This window comes from Danio aesculapii, chromosome 16 (assembly GCF_903798145.1).
Source record: "Danio aesculapii chromosome 16, fDanAes4.1, whole genome shotgun sequence".
Taxonomy (NCBI): domain Eukaryota; kingdom Metazoa; phylum Chordata; class Actinopteri; order Cypriniformes; family Danionidae; genus Danio; species Danio aesculapii.
Genome location: NC_079450.1, coordinates 2,626,624 through 2,647,667, shown reverse-complemented (window position 1 = coordinate 2,647,667; position 21,044 = coordinate 2,626,624). Strand labels below are relative to the sequence as shown.

The following is a 21,044-nucleotide window of genomic DNA, read 5'->3' as shown; positions in this document are numbered from 1 at the left end:
AAAAGACAGCCCCAGCCGTCAACCAGCTCCTCATATCGGGCGGTACAAAAGGAGAGTGTGGCGTCTCGGGCTCCCCCTCAGGAAAAGAGGGCCTGGAGAGCACGCTCTCAGCCTGAGCCTTCCTCAAAAAATCTCACAAGGAAAATAGTAATTTCCAGGAAGGCGAAGGATAAAAGGAAGTCCTGACGTGTTGGGAGTCAGGCTTCCCAGGGCCCCCCCTGGACATCGAGAGCGCCATTCGGCGCCCTCATTGAACCAGGGTCCGCGGAGAAAGGGATTTTTGTCTCCCGGGGTGGGCATTCCTCAGTGTCTGAGGGCATTGGGGACCCCACCCCCTCTTCGGAGGGTCCAAGAGCAACCAGAGGCCAGTCTCGAGAGGCTGGTACCCCTAGCACATTTTTTGGCAGCGTGGAAACACCTGCCGATGGTGTCTCAGTGGGTCCTGTTCACGGTGGAACACGGCTACAAAATACAGTTTTGTGCACGGCCACCTCACTTCAACGGTGTTACACCCACCATAGTGAAGCCAGAACAGGCTCTGGTTATGGAACAGGAAGTACTGGCTCTATTAAAAAAAGGCGCGATAGAGCGTGTTCTCCCACTCAACAGAGAATCAGGGTTTTACAGCCGGTATTTTATAGTTCCCAAAAAGGATGGGGGACTGCGTCCCATATTAGATCTGAGAAATCTAAATCGGTCCGTCGGGGCCCTCAGGTTCAGGATGTTAACCATCAAAAACGTGATGTCACAAATTCAGTCCAAGGACTGGTTTGTGACAATAGACCTGAAAGACGCATACTTCCATATATCCATCCTTCCCCAACACAGGAAGTACCTGAGGTTCGCTTTCGGGGGCGAAGCGTTCCAGTATCGGGTTCTTCCATTCGGTCTAGCTCTGTCACCTCGAACCTTCACCAAAGTAGTCGAAGCGGCACTAGCACCACTTCGTATGCAGGGTATACGTATCCTAAACTACATAGACGATTGGCTAATTCTAGCTCAGACTCACGATATGGCAGTACGACATCGAGATGTCGTTCTTACCCATATCAGAAGGTTGGGGTTTCGGTTGAACACCGCAAAAAGTGTGCTTGTTCCAGCCAGGACGACCATTTTTTTTAGGTGTGCTATGGGACTCCATGACGATGCGAGCACGTCTGTCCCCGCCACGAATCGCTTCGATTCAGTCAGCCGTACACAGAGTCAAACTAGGCCAGTTCATCACTGTGAAACACTTTCAGAGAGTGTTGGGTCTCATGGCAGCAGCAGCCAGCATGATTCCGTTTGGTCTGCTGTACATGAGACCCCTGCAGTGGTGGCTCAAATCCAGGGGGTTTTCCCTCAAGGGGAATCCTTTCCGCATGATCAAGGTCTCGCGGCGCTGCCTTCGAGCCTTAAGTATGTGGAAAATGCCCTGGTTCCTGTCCCAGGGCCCAGTGTTGGGGGCTGTCTGTCATCGCGTCATGCTTATGACAGATGCTTCTTTAACGGGCTGGGGAGCAACCCTGAGGGGGCTTCCTGCAGCGGGACAATGGGGAGAACATCATCGTTCTTGGCACATAAACTGCCTGGAGATGATGGCCGTGTTTCTGGCCTTAAAACACTTTCTCCCCGATTTAAGGGGCCATCATATTCTAGTCCGCACGGACAACACATCGGTGGTCGCTTACATCAACCATCAGGGGGGTCTGAGGTCTCGAATGCTATGCAAGCTGGCACATCGGATCCTCCTGTGGGCCCAGAACAAAATTCTGTCCATCAGGGCAATGTATGTCCCGGGCCATCTGAACAAGGGAGCAGATCTCCTGTCGAGGCAGGGGGTGAGATCCGGGGAATGGAAACTTCACCCCGAGGTGGTGGAGACCATTTGGGAAAAATTTGGGAGAGCGCAGGTAGACCTGTTTGCTTCCCAAGAGACCACGCATTGCATACTGTGGTTTTCTCTCTCGCATCCAGCCCCTCTGGGATTGGATGCCATGGTGCAGACGTGGCCGAGGCTTCGTCTGTATGCTTTTCCCCCGGTCGCTCTGCTCCCAGGAGTCCTGGAGAGGGTCCGTCAAGACGGGATTCAGTTACTGCTGGTAGCCCCGTTTTGGCCTACGAGAATTTGGTTTTCAGACCTCATAGCCCTGCTGGCGGGTCTCCCGTGGGAGATCCCCATCAGGAGGGACCTTCTGTCCCAGGCGGGAGGAATGATACTTCATCCCCAACCCGACCTGTGGAAACTGTGGGTGTGGCCTCTGAGGGGGCCCACCTCATAGAGTATGGACTGTCAACCGAGGTTGCTCAGACCATTCTAAGCTCCAGGGCTCCCTCCACAAGGAAGCTTTATGCCCTAAAATGGGCTCTCTTTTCAGCTTGGTGTAGAGAACACCAGCTGAACCCAGTCAGCTGTCAGGTAGCCTCAGTGCTGGAATTTCTCCAAGATCGCCTGTCTGCTGGGTTAGCTGCATCCACTCTGAGAGTGTATGTTTCAGCTATAGCGGCCTACCGTTCCCCCCTAGATGATGAGTCACTAGGGCAGGACCCGCTTATTCGTCGCTTCCTACGTGGAGCCATAAGGCTAAGGCCTGTCAGCACACACAGAGTACCGACATGGGATTTAACATTGGTGCTCGAGGGCATCTCTGTTCCCCCATTTGAGCCACTGCAGGAGGCTTCAGATAAGTTTCTGACATTAAAAACAGCTTTTTTATTAGCTATTTCTTCTCTAAAAAGGGTTGGTGACCTCCAGGCTCTGTCGGTTGCACCTTCATTTCTGGAGTTTGCTCCGGGCATGTCCAAAGCCTTTCTTTATCCCAGACCTGGGTATGTGCCGAAGGTGCCCACTCATGTGGCGAGACCTGCTGTGCTGCAGGCCTTTAATCCGCCCCCATTTCAGTCGTCGGACCAAGAGAATTGAATTTACTCTGCCCAGGTAGGGCTCTGGATACGTATGTTAACCGGGTTAGCAACTGGAGAAAGAGTGAGCAGTTACTGGTCTGCTTCGGACCCTCAAAGAGGGGGAGTCCGGCGAACAAGCAGACTATAAGTAATTGGATAGTTGAGACTATTTCGGTTACCTATCAGGTTGCTGGACGTCCCGCACCTAAATTTAAGGCCCACTCCACAAGGGCTGTAGGGGCCTCCAAAGCTTCTATTTCGGGCTCTGCCCTTTCTGACATTTGTTTGGCGGCAGGATGGTCGACGCCACATACATTTGTGCGTCATTATCAGCTCGATGTAGACCCCTCACCAGGGTCCTCTGTTCTCACTGCGTAGTGTGCGTTCACAGTCAGCAGTGAATCTGGCCTAGTGGGTATTGCGTTCCCCTAGCGTTCTGGTTAGACGCAGTGTTGAAGTTCCCTAGAAGGGGAACGTCTCAGGTTACGTATGTAACCATAGTTCCCCGAGAGGGAACGAGACACTGCGTCTTCCGCCATACTCTCTTCTGCCTGTTACTTCTTTCAAGCAAATTTGAAGTTAACACTGAAGGCTCAGTGCAGGCTTTTATACTCTCTGGTCTTACGACACCGCTTAATTACATTAGATTGATTTCACATGTGCTTCAAGACGCGTATAAAAGAGGTGTTCCCCTAGCGTTCTGGTTAGACGCAGTGTCTCGTTCCCTCTCGGGGAACTATGGTTACATACGTAACCTGAGACGATTCTAAAAGCTTGAAACATTGTAAAATCTTACGATTCTAAAACCTTAAAATATTGTAAAATCTTACAATCCTAAAGCCTTAAAACATTGTAAAATCTTACAATTCTAACACCTTAAAACATTGTAAAATCTTACAATTCTAAAACCTTAAAATATTGTAAAATCTTTCAATTCTAAAACTCTAAAATATTGTAAAATCTTACAATTCTAACACCTTAAAATATTGTAAAATTTTCAATTGTAAAACCTTAAAATATTGTAAAATCTTACGATTCTAAAAGCTTAAAATATTGTAAAATCTTACAATTCTAACACCTTAAAATATTGTAAAATCTTACAATGCTTCAACCTTAAAACATTGCAAAATCTCACAATCCTAAAACCCTAAAATATTGTAAAATCTTACAATTCTATCACCTTAAAGTATTGTAAAATCTTACAATCCTAAAACCTTAAAATATTGTAAAATCTTACAATACTAAAACCTTAAAACGTAAAATCTTTCAATTCTAACACCTTAAAACATTGTAAAATCTTACAATACTAAAACCTTAAAACGTAAAATCTTTCAATTCTAAAACCTTAAAATATTGTAAAATCTTACAATTCTAACACCTTAAAACATTGTAAGATCTTACAATCCTAAAACCTTAAAACATTGTAAAATTTTACAATTCTAACACCTTAAAACATTGTAAAATCTTACAATTCTAAAAGCTTAAAACATTGTAAAATCTTACAGTTCTAAAAGCTTAAAACATTGTAAAATCTTACAATTTTAAAAGCTTAAAATATTGCAAAATCTTACAATCCTAAAACCTTAAAACATTGTAAAATCTTACAATTCTAACACCTTAAAATATTGTAAAATCTTACAATTCTAAAACCTTAAAATATTGTAAAATCTTACAATTCTAAAAGCTTGAAACATTGTAAAATCTTACGATTCTAAAACCTTAAAATATTGTAAAATCTTACAATCCTAAAGCCTTAAAACATTGTAAAATCTTACAATTCTAACACCTTAAAACATTGTAAAATCTTACAATTCTAAAACCTTAAAATATTGTAAAATCTTTCAATTCTAAAACTCTAAAATATTGTAAAATCTTACAATTCTAACACCTTAAAATATTGTAAAATTTTCAATTGTAAAACCTTAAAATATTGTAAAATCTTACGATTCTAAAAGCTTAAAATATTGTAAAATCTTACAATTCTAACACCTTAAAACATTGTAAAATCTCACAATCCTAAAACCCTAAAATATTGTAAAATCTTACAATTCTAACACCTTAAAGTATTGTAAAATCTTACAATCCTAAAACCTTAAAATATTGTAAAATCTTACAATACTAAAACCTTAAAACGCTACGGTTACTAAAGTAACCCTTCGTTCCCCGAGGGGGGGAACGGAAATGCTATGTGGAAACTTCCACTATGGGGATTTCGTCAGAATCCAATCATCTGAAAGAGTATAAAAACGAGCCAATGAAATGCCAATGAGTTGGCAGCGTCAGCGTGCACAGCTGGCGTCAATGACAATCAGTCATGCTATAAAGACGCAGCCAGTGCCATGCTCGACATCCTTTTCTAGCTGAAGAGACTTTCACGCTCAACAGCTAAGGGACAATCGTAGTGGCGAAGGAACATAGCATTTCCGTTCCCCCCCTCGGGGAACGAAGGGTTACTTTAATAACCGTAGCGTTCCCCTTCGGATGGGGAACTCCAATGCTATGTGGAAACTTCCACTATGGGGAAATCTATGGAAAACGCCACAACAAAAGAACCTTACTGCGTCCCTGGCGAAGGGTGTGCCACGCAGTAGAGCGAGCGCACCTACAACGCCCCGAGACACAGTCTTCCAACGTGTCCCCTGGCCCTCACTTACCTGTTCAGAAACAGTTATATTTTTCGGGGAGTCGCAATAACCCAGTAAAATAGGTTTTGATACGACAGTACGTCGGGAAAGCGTTCAGTCCCGATAGGGAGGACGCTGCGGAGCTCACCTGTTACCCAGAGGGGAGACCTGGTGACAACCTATGGACTAGCCCAGAGATGGGGAGTCCTTGCATAAGGATGGTTAGCGGGGAGGGAAGACACGAGCCTGCCCTAGAAGGGGGGACTATACCGTGGCTGAGTGAACGTATGGGATAGCCAGCGGGGATCACGCATAACAGGCACCTATACCCAGAACGCGGGCTGACCAGCGGGCATGCCGACAACATAACGGGCCAACACCTGACTCCTCTGCTGAGTCAGGTGCTGGGGGCCTCGGAGGAACTCTCTAGGGTTCGCCAAAGAAATGGGGAACTAAACTGACAAAGCTGAAAAAGTGCACGTATCTCCGGGTTAGGGAGAGTGGCGCACCAAGCGTGTTTCGACACCTCAACCGAATCGTTTCCTCAATCACCAAGGGTTACCTAATACCCTTGAGGAAACCGGCTCCACTCGCAGATTGTAACCTTGCAAATGTATTGGGTGTCACCCAACCCGTAGCTCTACAAATGTCTGTCAGAGAGGCGCCGCGTGCTAACGCCCAGGAGGATGCTATGCTCCGTAGTGGAGTGCGCTCTCACCCCCGGGGGACATGGCTCACCCTGGCCCAAAGGCGAGGGAGATGGCATCCACTATCAAGTGGGCCAACCTCCGTTTAGATACGGCACTTCCCATCTGCCGACCACTGTAATGGACAAAGAGCTGGTCAGAGGATCTAAGGCTCTGAGTGTGGTCCACATATATTCGCAAAGCGCGAACAGGACACAACAATGAAAGGGCTGGGTCTGCCTCCTCCGCGGGCAGCGCTTGCAGGCTCACTACCTGATCCTTAAACGGCGTGGTAGGATCCTTGGGCACATAGCCGGGCCGGGGTCTCATGACAACGTGAGAGTAGGCCGGCCCGAATTCTAGGCACGAGTCACTGACCGAAAATGCCTCCAGGTACCTAACCCTCTTAACCGATGCCAACATGACCAGCAGAGCTGTCTTCAAGGACAGAAATCTCAAGGATACTGAGTCGAGTGGTTCGAAGGGATCCCCACGTAGGCTCGTAGCACTACCGCAAGATCTCAAGAGGGTATGAGAGGGGGGCGGGGTGGAAACATCCGCCCCGCACCTCTGAGGAACTGGATGATGAGGTTATGCCTCCCCACGGTGCCGCCATCCACGCATCATGATGAGCGGAGATGGTGGCCACGTAAACCCTCAGTGTGGAGCGCGACAGCCTTCGCTCCACCTGTCCTGAAGGAAAGAAAGCACAACACTGATCTGGCAAGATCGGGGGTCTTCTCGGCGAGAAGCGCACCACTCAGTGAATAGACTCCACTCCAGGGCGTAGGCATGCCTCGTAGAGGGTGCACTAGCCTGAGTGATGGTATTAACCACCGCCACCGGTAGGTTAAGAACTAAGCGAGGGTGCCAGATGGTGCCCTGTCCCTGAGAGAGTAGGTCCTCTCTCAAAGGGACTCGCCAGGGGGGGGCGTCGCGAGGAGGGAGAGTTCTGATATCCAGGTCCGGTTGGGCCAGGGGCGCAACTAGCAAGACCTGCCCCTTGTCCTCCCTGACCTTGCACAGAAACTGCGCGAGTAGGCTCACTGGGGGGAGTGCATACTTACGCATGACTCGGGGTGGAGTCGCCATTCTCCCAGGGAAGGAGCTGCCGTGAGAGCCTGTTGGCCGCACGGTTGAGCCCATCCGGGGTGTGAATAGCAAGCAGCGACTTCAGCCGCATATGACTCCAGAGGAGCAGACGGCGAGCGAGCTGAGACATGCAGCGGGAGCGTATACCCCCCATCCGGATGGAATACGCTACCGCGGCCGTGCTGTCCGTCCTGACCAGCACGTGTTGCCCCCTCAGCACCGGTAAAAAGCGGCGCAGAGCGAGAAACACTGCCAACAGCTCTAGGCAGTTGATATGCCAATGCAGCTGGGTTCCCCTCCACAGGTCCGCAGCAGCATGCCCGCTACACACGGCCCCCCCACCCCATACTGGAGGCATCTGCCGAAACGACAGCCTGCCTGGACGCCTGACCTAGGGGCACACTGGCCCGTAGGAAGGAGGGGTCCTTTCCAGGGGGTGAGGGTGCGGTGACACAGCGCGTGCCATGCGCGTCTGGGGACCCGATCGTGAAGCCAATGCTGTAGTGGTCTCATATGGAGCAATCCGAGCGGCGTGGCCGTGGCTGCGGATGCCATATGCTCCAGGAGCCTCTGAAATAATTTCAGGGGGACCACTTTTTTTCCTGTCGAACTCTCTCAGACAGTTCAGCATTACCTCGGTGCGCTCTCGTGAGAGGCGCGCCTCCATAGTGATCGAGCCCAGCTCCAACCTGAGAAAGGAGATGCTCTGCACGGGGGCGAGCTTGCTCTTTTCTCGGTTGACCTGAAACCCCAACGGGCGGAGGTGCCGGAGTACCTTGTCTCTGTGCATAATCAATTGCTCCCGAGAGTGGGCTAAAAATCAGCCAGTCATCGAAATAATTGAGCGTGCGGATGCCGGCGAGCCGAAGGGACAGAGACAGAGAGAGCCCGAAGGGGAGGACCTTGTATTGCCATGCTCGACCTTCAAACGCAAACCGCAGAAACTGCCGGTGACGTGGAAGTGTGGAGATATGAAAATACGCGTCCTTCAGATCTATTGCTGCAAACCAATCCTGAGGACGAACGCATTGCGTGATGCGCATCCGCGTAAGCATTCCGAAACGCAGCCTGTGAAGGCAGCGGTTCAAAATGTGCAGATATAGGATTGGCCACAGCCCACCGCTCTTTTTTGGGCACGATGAAGTGCGGGCTGTAAAACCCGCGCTCCATCTCGGCTGGAGGGCCGGCTCGATTGCATCCTTCGCCAGGAGGACAGCAATCTCCTCTCGCAAGACAGGGGCGGACGCAGGACTGACCCTGGTCGCCCGTGAACCTGGGAGGCCGTTTCGCGAACTGAATCGCATAGCCGAGTCTGGTCGTATGGATGAGCCATTGCGATGGGCTGGCCCGTGCTAACCAGGCAGGCAGAGCCCCCGCAAATGGTCCCACCCGCACGATCGCTGACGTGCCAGCGGCGGGGCAGCGTGGAGTGAGTGGGCTCATCCGGGGAGCGCTGGGGTCCCACAGGAGAGCAGGAGAGGAGATGTTCTCGTCTCACACTCAAACTCCAGGAGAGGGGCTGGGAGTGGAGAGAAAGGAGACCGTTCTCTCGCGCTCCGTGAGTCATTGGCGAAATGCACCGATCCTGCGAGCTGGAAGGCATAGCGTCCCAGACTGGCAGTGTTCGGGCTGTCACATCCGGAGGAGGGGAAAAGTGCTCTTTCACTGAGGATTTTGATGGCGTTTTTTTTTTTTTTTTTTTTTTTTTTTTTTTACGCCTTTAAATAACGTGCCCCGCCCTCCAGCGGGGAAAGAGCAAATTCCCTCCTCCCCAGATGGCCCGCCTCAGGGACGCTTCGCGGTCCGTTTTACCGAACTTAGCGGCGCCCTGGGCGGGGGACGCTAGTTGCCTGCGCGATGCTCGGCGCAGCCGCGTGGCCGGAGGCGGCGAAGCAAAGCTGCGGGCGGGGGTCCTCGGCGAAAAAGCAGTGGATGCGGATGGCTCGGCGGGGGGGAGCGGTCATACAATCCCGCCGATAGAGACCTCGCCCATCGCCTACGACTGCTCTATCACCGGCGTGAATTCCTGGGCGAATTCACCGCCAGTGTCGCCGAACAGGCCAGCCTGGGATATGGGTGAGTTAAGAAAGCGAACTTTGTCAACGTCACGCACATCACCAGGTTTAGCCTGAGGTGGCATTCCTGGATCACGGATGTGATCATCGTCCTTCCCAGGGCACATACAGCCGACTTTTTTTTTTTTTGTAAGAGCATAGTCAGTTGCGGTGCGGAGCGCATGCTCAGTCCTGGGTCAGAACCATCCTCGCGCAGCCGGGCCAGCGCCTGCGCTTGGTAGCGCTGGTAGGTGGCCATAGCATGCATGGTGAGGGGGAAGGCGTACGCAGCACAATGCGTGAGCCTACTGTGCCCATCCAGGAAGAAGGGGATGGGGAGGCTTAGAAGGTCTCGCCTTCATCCTCCACATCACACCCCTCTAATCGGTCCGGCCGCGGGGCTGGGGGATAAACCATCTCCAGAGCCACGGCCGAAGCAGCCTGAGGAAGCACAGCCGCAAAGTCTGCTTCTGGATTCGACGCCGCGCTCAAAGTCCCGGAGGGAGCGAGCGGGTTCGAATCCTCGTCAGACCTTGACAGCCCAACCTCCAAGGATGGTGAGCATGGAAGCGCACGCAGATCGGGCAGAAAAAAGTGCCCTCAGGACTGCGTGAGTTTACTGTGCACTTCCGGGAAGAAGGGGACGGGAGGCTTTGAAGGTCTTGCCTCCTTATATCCTCCACATCACACCCATCTAGTCGGTCCGGCCGCGGGGCTGGGGGATAAACCATCACCAGACCCACGGCCGAAGCAGCCTGAGAAAGCGCGGCCATCACGTCTGCTTTTTAGATGCTTACGCCGCGCTCTCCATCCCGGAGGGAGAGAGCGAGCGGGCTCGCATCCTCATCAGACAATGACAGCCCATCCTCCGATGCAGCGATGGACATCTGACCCCCGGTGTCATCAGGTGAGAGAGCGACCAAGGACGGAGCGCTTCTCTTCACCTGAAGCTTGGATGGAGTGCGTGGAGGAGCGAGAGGTCCGCGGCCCGGGGGCGGCGGATTTACTCCCACTGAAACCCTCAGATCTGCCCGAGTGCCAACCGCAGTGCGGGGGACAACTGGGGTGGGTGGCTCTTTTGCAAGAGCGAGCCGCGATCTTAACTGCGCAACAGACATGACATCAGTGATGGCATGCACTGCCCGCGAGCACCGCATTAACATGCTGGACCCCCAGACATGAAACGCTGTGCTCGTGCCCATCATCCGGGGATAGGAAACCACCGCATCCAGAAACGCACGGTCGGAGTGACGTCTTGAAAAAGACGCGCTGCACGACCGTGTTGCTCTTTTAGAAAAGCTTTTTTCCTATATACAAACCGCTCTTGGAGGACCGGACCCAAAGGACGCCAGGCAAGGGAGAAATACCCAGCTCGACCATCTGCCACTGCGTATACGCGCTCTGGACCGGGAGAAGCTGCTTCTCGATCTCTCTCTGTAGACACAGGTTGGAGATACCCTCAAAGACTCTCTCAGAAGCTTCGTGAAAGGCTCTGAAAGCGAAAAGATGTCGAGCATGGCACTGGCTGCGTCTTTATAGCATGACTGATTGTCATTGACGCCAGCTGTGCACGCTGACGCTGCCAACTCATTGGCATTTCATTGGCCCGTTTTTATACTCTTTCAGATGATTGGATTCTGACGAAATCCCCATAGTGGAAGTTTCCACATAGCATTGGAGTTCCCCATCCGAAGGGGAACGTAAAATCTTTCAATTCTAAAACCTTAAAATATTGTAAAATCTTACAATTCTAACACCTTAAAACATTGTAAGATCTTACAATCCTAAAACCTTAAAATATTGTAAAATCTTACAATTCTAAAAGCTTAAAACATTGTAAAATCTTACGATTCTAACACCTTAAAATATTGTAAAATCTTAAAATTCTAAAAGCTTAAAACATTGTAAAATCTTTCAATTCTTAAGTCTCAAAACATTGTAAAATCTTACAGTTCAAAGACCCTAAAAATCCTAAAATCTTACAATTGTAAAACCTTAAAACACTGTAAAAAATTTTCAATCCAAAGGTAGAAGTATGCTGTGATCAACCGTGTCAAATGCAGCACCGAGATCGATCAATACCAGCACTGTTAGTTTACCTGAATCCATATTTTAGCTGATATCATTGATTATCTTTATAAGAGCACTCTTTGTACTGTGATGTGCTTTGAAACCAGATTAAAAATTGTCTTAACATACCTTGCAGCTTAAGAACATGTTAACCTGGTTAAAAACAACTTTTTCAATGATTTTACCAATGAAAAGGAGATTTGAAATGGGCCTGTATAGTTGTTCAGTAGGGTGTTATCCAGGTTGCTCTTGGCAGTTTTGAGTGAGTTTGGAAAAAACCCTGAGAGAAGTGAAGCATTTAACACTTTTAGGAGATCCATTTCTAGACAATTGAACACCGTTTTAAAGAATGATGTGGGGAGTGTGTCACATTATCCTACAAATGGTAAGACAATGTGCTTTAACATGATGCTTAAATATTGTTTAAAAAAAGGCTAAATTGAGTCTGCAGTTGGTAAAAATATATTCTGTGTATTGTTTTGTGTTCACACCTATTGTCAGATAAACACACAGATAAAGTAGTTCAGGCATGTTTTTAGTGCATTACAGTCCCGTATCACTACGCTGACTGATTTCAGTTATGTTAATGCAAGGAGCCGGTGTGATGAACAAAGACAAAGACCAGGAGTCAGAGATACACTTTATTGAAGACAATAGTTTACAGTTTGATCAGCAGAAAACAACTTCAACACACTCCATGGGGTTCGTAGGCCACTCTCAATTTCACAGAAATGATAGGAAGAGCAGCACACATGTGGTCAGTGACCAAATAAAATCATCAGGAATTCAGACTTCCATTGATTTCTCAGATTCTGCTGTTTTCCGCTTCTGCTGCTCAGATTCTGCACTTCCTCCTGCGAGTGTCGCAGTCAGAGCTGCATGCAAATGAGGGCTGGCTGAAGCGTCCCCATTGGTCCATTAGCTCTAGATTGACAGCTCTTCCTCCAGCCAATCAGGCGAGGAGGGAAGCTGACGTCACTCTAATGGCGGCTGATGTGCACAGGCGAGGACAGAGAAGTGTATAATAATTAATTTCTCTTAAATAACAATCTGTGCAGTGAACACACAACAGTGATGGAGAAGAGGACAGACAGGAGAAACTAAAGGAACCAGACATAAAGCAAAACAATGAATAGCTAACCCTAAAAACAAAAGCCTAACCCTAACTTAACCAAACCCTAACCTGACCCTAAAAAACACCCAAACCCTAACCCTTAAAAAAATAAAGGCCTAACTCAACCCTTACCCTATCCCTAACAAACACCCTAACCCTATCCTAATTCTATCCCTAACAAACACCCTAATCCTATCCTAATTCTATCCATAACAAACACCCTAACCCTATCCTAATTCTATCCCTAACAAACACCCTAACCCTATCCTAATTCTATCCCTAACAAACACCCTAACCCTATCCTAATTCTATCCCTAACTAACACCCTAACCCTATCCTAATTCTAACCCTAACTAACACCCTAACCCTATCCTAATTCTATCCCTAACTAACACCCTAACCCTATCCTAATTCTATCCCTAACTAACACCCTAACCCTATCCTAATTCTATCCCTAACATACACCCTAACCCTATCCTAATTCTATCCCTAACAAACACCCTAATCCTATCCTAATTCTATCCATAACAAACACCTGAACCCTAAAACAAAATGTTTACAAGGAACTGGAAGAGCAGAAAAAGAAAGAAAGAGGTGAGATTTGGCCTCATTACTGAAAGATGATTATTCCTCTATTTTCTGTATGTCTAACCCTAAACCCTAACCCTGACTGATTATAATTCATTAACGAACATGTTTAACTATCAAACCTGTAACTATCACTAACTTCCTCCAATATTTACAGATGTTTCATCAATGAGGACCAATGATTTTCTCCAAACAAGCACAGGATCTCCACAACATTATCAATAAGATTATTAATATCAATCAAATCTATTAAAGTCATACTCTAAAATACATTTGTGTCCATAAACACTGTCTAAATCCCCCAGTCTTTACTAAAATGCTGTTATTTAGCAAACCCTGCTGTTCAAAATGTTTCCATTAAACTACTTGAACTACTTGTTTATGTTAAAGCTCATCTGCAGAAATCCAGCGCTCGCTTGTAGAACAAGTGAAAAGAAGAAGAAAGCAGAAAGGTGTGAGCAGCAGCACTACAAATAATCCTCATCAGATCTGAGAAATCCACACCTGGGGTCAAATATGTCTGTGGCAGGAGGCTCTTATTTCTAGCTTATTGGCCCATATAATCCTGCCCCGTCAGCGCTATCTACACCATCCTATCCTATCTCTGTTAAAGAGAAAAAGCCTTAAAACCGGCCCACGACGCCCCTGTTATAATGCGCTGATCTCACTTAAACCTGCCTAAAGTCCCGCTAGAGCTACGACGACTGTCTAAACTAGGCTTTCTGTCTTTCTAAAAGTATTGACGCACTACAGTAATAATATGCTGACTTTATCTTTTACTATTAATCCTACAGCTATAGAAATAAAGCACACCAGTATGCAAATAAATCCCCCTTTCCAGCAGTTTCATTGATTAATCTGTGACTATTTCCCTTAATATTACTCTACAGTCAGTGCTAACCCAGTTGATATAAAAACACGACGTCCTGTCTAAACGTGAATGAACCTGCTTCCCTTTAGTTATTTAATGTTAATTAATGCTGTCCTGCCGCAGACAGATTCTACCTCAGCTGAGGATTAGCGGCTAACACTCAATCTCCGGCGTCGCCTGTGCGCATCGGCCGCCATTAGAGTGACATCAGCTTCCCTCCTCGCCTGATTGGCTGGAAGAGGAGCAGTCGGTCTAGAGTTGGTGGACCAATAGGGACGCTTCAACCGGCCCTCATTTACATGCAGCTCTGACTGCAACACTCACAGGAGGAAGTGCAGAATCTGAGAAGCAAAAGTGGAAAACAGCACAACAATTTGACAAATGGAAGTATGAAAACCTGTTTCCTGCTGCTGATGGGGTCTACTTCATGCTGAACCACTTGTGCTCTAAAATCTCCTCTAAAACAGGTCCTGTTCGAGGGTAGAAACCGATTAACCACCATAACAGGTCCCGGCATTCTGCAGAAATATTAAAGAGACAACATGTTAGTCATGGATGCTCTGATGACGATACAACACAGAGATTTATTCAATGGTCTGGTGAAATTCTTGTTTCTGATTGGCTGGAAGTTGTCCAATAAAATCATTAAATACACAGTTTCAGTCAGTTATAATCACAGTTCCAGATGAATGCGCCACGCTCAAACATTAGCAGTAACCAGCTCGGTGACCATTGCTGAAGCTTTCTTTGGACATGTGCTTCATCTGGAGCCAATGGGGATCAACCAACTCACAAATATGCTTAGAATCAGACGAGATGAGGTAGCTAACACATGTAACTATGAGCTATAATATCAAACACACGACCGAGTCGTAACTGACAGAGAATCAGTCAAATATTGTGCTGCAATACTACCTTAACTTGGAAAATGACCATGAAATAAGTGGGATTATCAATGGATTACTGAGTGCTTTTGCCTCTGCATTTAAAATCCTTTAGCATGCGGCAATCTACTGACTATACAGTACTTGTATGACAATTGCTTATAAATTGTGCATCTAATCTGCCAGCTTTTATTTACAGTCATGATGACATGTATGGTGGCAGAAGTGTCCAGCTGTTTCCTGTCCAACTGTTATACATATTGGCCTGATAAACACATAGTAAGTAATAATTTAAAATAAATACACTAAATGTTAGACTAATATGGCAGGGTTGTATACTAAACTAGCAGTATTCCACTGTATTTCATAGACAGTCATAGCTGTTTGAGTTCTGAATGAGTGAAATAGGCTCAACACACCTGTTTACTGTGGTACAAACCACTTTCTATACTTAAGTACATTTTTCCATGTATTAAATGAATAAAACGCCACTTTTCTCATTCAATATGGCCTAAATATAAACATATAAAAATTATACAGGCTAATTTACATATTTTACAACCATAATATAAGTCGAAATAAGAAATAATGTTTAATACGATACAACATATGATGTTTTACTCTGATGTCACTCAATATTAAAATGAGTGCATTCATGAGTGGTTCTGTGCATGAAGGTGTGCTATAGTTAATGCCACATGCACTGTAATGTGTTTTATATTCAGAGTTAATTTTGAAATAACATAGTGAAATGTTTGTTAAGAGTTACATGTTCGCTGGAGGAAACAGCTGTGATGATGAGAGGAGGGCTGGGGAAACTGTAGACAGATGGAAAACCCAATTGCTCCTCTATGACATTGGGGTACAAGTGATACAAGTGTTTCTACAGCAAAGAACTGCAAATATGCAGATATTTCACCTATCAATAAACACACAGCTTCTGCTCTCACTCTGTACAGATTTGAAGATTAAATGAAAATTTAGTTAAAAACGGAGAAGCCGAAGTCTGCTGCCGTTTTCATATCAATTTAAAGGGGACTGAGGCGATAATATACTAGTGGACCATTCATGAGCTAATCCCAAAACCTTTAGGGGGGCTGAGCGAAAATAAGTGGCCTAATGGCAGCCATGAACTGCACCATGTGTAGTGTTGTTTTCTCACCTGCTGACAAACTGGGGTGAAATCGTGGACGTCCATATTTGGAGAAACAGGGATATCCATTGACCATATAGGACAGTAGTCGTCTAACAGCCATGACATGAGATTCAACAGCAAAAGAATGGCTCTGTAGGGTTCCCGCTCCTGTTGACGGTATCTCGTTACTCCTGCAAACGAGAGATTTTCATGTCAGTAATTCATAATATCTTTGCCCTCCTGACATCACCATACATAAACAGGAGGATACAGATGAAGGGTCAGTTCACCCAAACATGTAATTCTGTTATTAATTACTCAGCCTCATGTCATCCTAAACCCCAGAGATCTTCATTCAGCTTCTGAACACAAATGAAGATATTTTAGAAGAAACACGAGAGCTCTCTGACCATATATGCCTTCAGTGGTTCAACTGAAAATCACGACTTTATTGAACAGTTTCCTGTCCTCAGTGTCAGTATATTGAGCACACTCAGGAGAGCTCTGTGCAGTGGCGTACACCGAGATAATACAACAGCAGTGCAACTGAGAGCAACATGCGTGAAGACCTCAGAGCACTCCTGAACATGCGCAATATACTGACACTGAGGATGAGAACCTGTTCAATAAAGTCGTTATTTTAGCTTTATGTGGAAATAAAAGTGTTCTCAGAGTCTGATAATGCTCTGATTGAACCACTGAAGGCATATGGTCTGTTCTGAGGATGCTTTGGGGTCCTTTTATAGACCCTTGCTCTCTATGGAGCTCTCAGTATTCATCTTAAATATCTTCATTTGTGTTCAGGGGTCTCAGGGGTCTGGGACGACATGAGAGTTATTCAATAATAAAACCATCTTCATTTAACTATTCCTTTAATAAGCAGCACTAAAAAGGCAACTCACCAAGAGTGGGGTCTCTCCTGTAGCCTCTTGCAACACAATAACTGTTGCCAAAATCAATCAGCTTGAGCTGCAGGGTCTTTGGATTGACCAGGATGTTTTCTTTATGTATGGATGCATGTTCTATGCCATGCTCAAGGCAGCGCTGTGTTGCAATAATGAGCTGCATGATCAGCGGCCGCGCAACACTCTCACTCAGGAGGCCATTGTTCTTCCTGATGAATTTATCCAAGGTTATGTACGAGGACGCGTACTCCATGACTAGGTAGTTATTCCTTTCCTCCATGGCGTACTCGTAGAGCTCAATGATGTGCGGGCAGAGCGGAGGTCTCTTGAGGATCATCATATTATATCCTTCCGGGATCACATGCGTATCACAATCCCGCTAGAGAAAAATAAAGTCAGGAAGAGGTTAGATTTGTGGTATTGTGTTTTGTGCGTCGACACATGCACTCTGGTGCTCACGGCGACCCGAGTTTGATTCCCGCCTCGTGGTCCTATGCTGATCCTTCCCCTTTCTCTGCTCCCCATACTCTCCTGTCAATACTCTATACTGTTCTATACAATAAAGGTGAAAAACCCTTAAAAAATAAACGGAAAAGATTAGATGTGAGTGTCTCATGTATAAATGACATTATAATGTGTCACTAGCAGTGTTTCCATCCAAAGATGCTAATTACATTTATGCACAGAACTGGAATATCATATAAAGATTTGTGAATAAAGCAGCATTTCCATCAATGAGTCTAAGAGAACAAAATCATCACTGCCTTATAAACTGGCGGCAAAAAATAAGAAAAATAAGTCTTGCTTTAGAAGACCAAGATAAAACAAAATGAACGCGGTGAATACGGTGGCTTTTGGAGACGAGAGACAGATGACAGATGCTCAAGACAATTCTGGAGAGAATCATACTAGAAGAAGGCCTGATACTAGAGAATGATACCTGAGGGCTGAGGCATTTTACAATCAGTAGAACAACATTTCAGATCTGCAACAATAGAAAGCTGCAAACCAGCATATGCCATCTTACTGTATGACCTGTTAAAACACAATCACATTACTTTTTTAATGTGCATGCTGGAATTTATTTGGTAAAAATGCTTCTAACCTAGTTCATACATATTATTTCCTCTGGAATAAAAAGTTCTAGTAAACTACATGCATGAGAACATGTATGTGCATCTTGGCACTTCCATAAAGCTTTGTTCATGTGATAATCCTAAATCCGCATGAAAACAGGTGGATGGAAACAGAGCTATTATCACATATTAACTCAAATTCAACACTACATGTGACCCTGGACCACAAAACCAGTCTCTTGTCATGTTATTTTTGGGAAAACTCAAATATTTGACTTTAATTACGTAAAGATTTAGTTTCAGTATATAATTTGTGCATTTCTTATTGATGTGATATTATTATCATATGTAGTTTACATGGAAATATTCAGAATTTAGTTGAAGTTCGTAACTTTAAAGCAGATTTTCCCATTATTCAGATTTTCTTCATGTTCCAGATTGTCAAACAGTCGTATCTCCATCAAATATTGTTCTAACAAACCAAACATTATTGAAAAGTTTCTTTATTGATCTTTCAGCTGATCCACAAATCTCAGTTTCCAGACATTATGACTGGTTTTGTGCTCCACAGTTCATCTGCAGGAACAGATAACCCCAGTTTTAGACATTTCCAGAAACTCTTTAATATTCTCAGTAAAAACATGATTTCTGCAAATGACTAAACACCTCCAGTCTCAGTCATTTCCATAAAGCGTGTTGTTTGCATTTGTACCCTTCAATGCACAACATAAAAACATGACTCAACATGGAGTTCATCTGTTCTCTTCGTATATTTTCAGTAGAGTTTGCATACTTACCCTACCGTACAACTCTCCATAATGCTTTTTATTGACAACTTTTATGGCAACCTGCAAAGAAAACAAAGTCAAAATTTATATAAGCCAGAGAGATGTCTGATCTGACCTGCATAAAGCGTGACATTGTGTTTCTGACAACATGCATATCACACACACACACACACACACACACACACACACACACACACACAAAGACCACTGAAGAGAAGTGAACGTTACCTTCTGGCCATCAGATTTCCGTGTAGCCACATAGACAATGCCACCGTTTCCCTGTCCCAGCTTCTTTCCAAGCACATATTTGTCAAGTATAGATCCTGGAGAAAAGTAAATCACATTTATGACAATCCTGAGATATTTCTGTAAAACTCTGAAAAATAATCCAAAACCGACTGCAGATTAGACAGAAAACATTATGACAGGAGACAGACCTGAGCTGCTGTTTTCAGCTGAGCTGCTGTTTTCAGCTGGGCTGCTGTTTTCAGCTGAGCTGCTGTTTTCAGCTGGGCTGCTGTTTTCAGCTGGGCTGCTGTTTTCAGCTGAGCTGCTGTTTTCAGCTGAGCTGCTGTTTTCAGCTGGGCTGCTGTTTTCAGCTGGGCTGCTGTTTTCAGCTGGGCTGCTGTTTTCAGCTGAGCTGCTGTTTTCAACTGAGCTGCTGTTTTCAACTGAGCTGCTGTTTTCAGCTGGGCTGCTGTTTTCAGCTGGGCTGCTGTTTTCAGCTGGGCTGCTGTTTTCAGCTGAGCTGCTGTTTTCAGCTGAGCTGCTGTTTTCAGCTGGGCTGCTGTTTTCAGCTGAGCTGCTGTTTTCAGCTGGGCTGCTGTTTTCAGCTGGGCTGCTGTTTTCAGCTGGGCTGCTGTTTTCAGCTGGGCTGCTGTTTTCAGCTGAGCTGCTGTTTTCAGCTGGGCTGCTGTTTTCAGCTGGGCTGCTGTTTTCAGCTGGGCTGCTGTTTTCAGCTGGGCTGCTGTTTTCAGCTGGGCTGCTGTTTTCAGCTGAGCTGCTGTTTTCAGCTGAGCTGCTGTTTTCAGCTGAGCTGCTGTTTTCAGCTGGGCTGCTGTTTTCAGCTGGGCTGCTGTTTTTAGCTGGGCTGCTGTTTTTAGCTGGGCTGCTGTTTTCAGCTGGGCTGCTGTTTTCTGCTGCAGTTTTCCCGCTGCTGCTGCCGCCATGTTGGATCTGTGTTGTTTTCCTTTGTTTTACAGCCACTGTGTCCTGACTTCTGCAGTCCTGATCTAGACATCCAGCCTTTCTCTTCTGTTCTCTTGGAGCTGATGTGGATTACAGATAATAATGAATTATTAATCATTATTGGTATTTATTGTACTCTGGGATGTAATTATCTGTTCAAATGGCAACAGTGCTAATAGTTTCCAGATTTTTTACTCTGTCATAAAACACTACTTAGAAATACTTTGCACAATACTGCATAGTTCACAGTTTTAAAGGCACATTATGTAAGCCTTGCTTTTATTATTAACAGTAGTATATATTCTGTTGAATTCTGTACTTATATTCTACCAAATATTATGAAAAATGTTCAAATGCAGAGAAATCATCAGCGAACATGAGAATGAACTGTGGCATAATAAAAGCTCTGCTGCTTTCCTGCCGCTTCACTCTCGTCTCTCATCAGCAACTGCTTCAGCGTTTCTCAGATTTCGCTTCAGTACTTTTAGCCTTACTCTGCTTCAGACTCCATGATAATACTTTACTCATCCATCAGTTATTATTGACAGCATAATATTATTGCTCAAAATTTGCAACAGTGCTAATAGTTTTCCAGGATTTTTCCCAGTCATAAAGAGTGGACTGACCTGAGCTGGACGTCTCTGTGTCGGCGTCTTTACTTGTGTTCTCCAGCTCTGAAACTTTGATGCGTTTCCGCAGAGCATATGGTTTGCCTCCACCAGAAACACTCTGAAAATCATCATCCGCTTTCCGCTTCACTCCTCTTCCTCCTAATGTGGATTATAGTAAATAATGAATTATTAATAATCAGTTATTTCATTAATTGGCATTTATTTACTCTGGGATTTAACATCTGGCAGCAGTGCTAATAGTTTTCCAGCATTTTCCAGTCATAAAGAGTGGACTGACCTGAGCTGGACGTCTCTGTGTCGGCGTCTTTACTTGTGTTCTCCAGCTCTGAAACTTTGATGCGTTTCCGCAGAGCATATGGTTTGCCTCTGTCAGAAACACTCTGAAAATCATCATCCGCTTTCCGCTTCACTCCTCTTCCTCCTAATGTGGATTATAGTAAATAATGAATTATTA

General features: G+C 45.7%; 1 protein-coding gene across 1 annotated transcript; it reads right to left on the bottom strand.

Moving 5' to 3' along the window:
- Positions 1–14,351: 14,351 nt before the first annotated feature.
- Positions 14,352–19,939, bottom strand: LOC130243035 (serine/threonine-protein kinase pim-2-like). The gene is given in 6 exon segments (XM_056475069.1): positions 14,352–14,500; positions 16,029–16,145; positions 16,148–16,192; positions 16,904–17,285; positions 18,780–18,830; positions 19,826–19,939. Coding segments are annotated over 6 exon segments (807 nt in total). The 3' UTR covers positions 14,352–14,402.
- Positions 19,940–21,044: the final 1,105 nt, after the last annotated feature.